The 1,271-nt window shown below is 53.0% G+C and overlaps 1 protein-coding gene across 1 annotated transcript in view; it reads left to right on the top strand.

The window, feature by feature from the left end:
• The window catches only part of BHLHE40 (basic helix-loop-helix family member e40), a 7,371-nt gene extending 6,134 nt beyond the window's left edge, over nucleotides 1–1,237 (top strand). The window contains exon 2 of the mRNA XM_009645989.2: nucleotides 153–1,237. Within this exon, the coding sequence (XP_009644284.1) occupies nucleotides 153–1,012 (860 nt within the window). The 3' untranslated portion in view covers nucleotides 1,013–1,237. The remainder of the gene's footprint in view (nucleotides 1–152) is intronic.
• The last annotated feature ends 34 nt before the right edge of the window (nucleotides 1,238–1,271 follow it).

Genomic DNA, 1,271 nt, shown 5'->3' with positions numbered 1-1,271 from the left:
ATGTGTGCAGAGCTCGGGCTGACCCCCAGGTTCACCCCTCTAGCTGTGCTGTAACCCAAGTTCAAGATCGCCTCCGGTCCGCCTCGAAGATGGGAATGGAACTATTTAGCACGTTGTTAATTTTTAATTTCCTTCTGTTAATGTTTCCTCAGGTGACCTGTCATCAAGAAACCTTGATTCCAGCCAGGAAATGTTTCGATCCGGTTTCCAGATGTGTGCCAAGGAAATGCTGCAATACCTGGCAAAGCACGAGAACGGCAAGGACCTGAAGTCGTCCCAGCTGGTCAGCCATCTGCACCGAATGGCCTCCGAGGTGCTCCAGGGCGGAGCCGGCCGCAAGTCTGGGGACATCCCTCCTAAAATGGTGGACTTGAAAGAGAAACCTGTGTCCCTGAGCAAAGCGGCCGAGGGACACGGGAAAAACTGCGTGCCTGTGATCCAGAGGACATTTGCTCACTCCAGCGGGGAGCAGAGCGGCAGCGACACAGACACGGACAGCGGGTACGGGGGAGAGCTGGAGAAAAGTGACTCCAAATCCGAACAGCAGTATTTCAAAAAGGATACCGAACTCAAGTACGCGGTCCAGGAGAGAATAAGCTCTATTAAGCAAGAGACTGAGGACCCGCCGGCCAAGAGGAGCAGGCTGGAGTCGCCGGAGGACGAGGGCCCTTTTGGCAGCGACGTGATGGGCTCGTCCAGCAGCTTCCTGGGCCCCCACGCCCACCAGCCTCCCTTGTGCCTGCCTTTCTATTTGATCCCGCCGTCCGCAACAGCCTATCTGCCCATGCTGGAGAAGTGCTGGTACCCGGCGTCCGTACCCGTCCTGTACCCCAGCCTCCCAGCCTCTGCCGCAGCACTTACGGGGTTCATGAACCCCGATAAAATCTCCCCGCCTCTGCTGATGCCCCAGAGACTCCCTTCTCCCATACCGGCCCATTCCCCTATCGACTCCTCGGCTCTGCTTCAAGCTTTGAAGCAGATTCCTCCTTTGAACTTGGAAACCAAAGACTAAGCACAGTGTGACTTTCTTCTCGTGGGGTTTTTGTTTTGTTTTTTTTTTTGGTTGGGTTTTTTTTGTTTGTTTGTTTGTTTTTAGTTTCAGACTGTTTCACTTTTCTATATTGGCTGGACTGAGGTGTGGGGATAAGGTTCACTGCGCGTAGGAAGCTAAATCCCCTTTTCTCTGACTTGGCAGGTAGCTTGGAGAAGGATGAAGGATGCGCCCAGGTTAGCGATTCAGAACTTACTTCCAAAAGAAAAAAATTAAAAAA

The sequence above is a fragment of the Egretta garzetta genome, unplaced genomic scaffold, assembly GCF_000687185.1.
Source record: "Egretta garzetta isolate BGI_Z169 unplaced genomic scaffold, ASM68718v1 scaffold228, whole genome shotgun sequence".
Classification (NCBI taxonomy): domain Eukaryota; kingdom Metazoa; phylum Chordata; class Aves; order Pelecaniformes; family Ardeidae; genus Egretta; species Egretta garzetta.
Note: the sequence above shows the minus strand (reverse complement) of the source record. Positions and strands in the feature narration are given on the sequence as shown.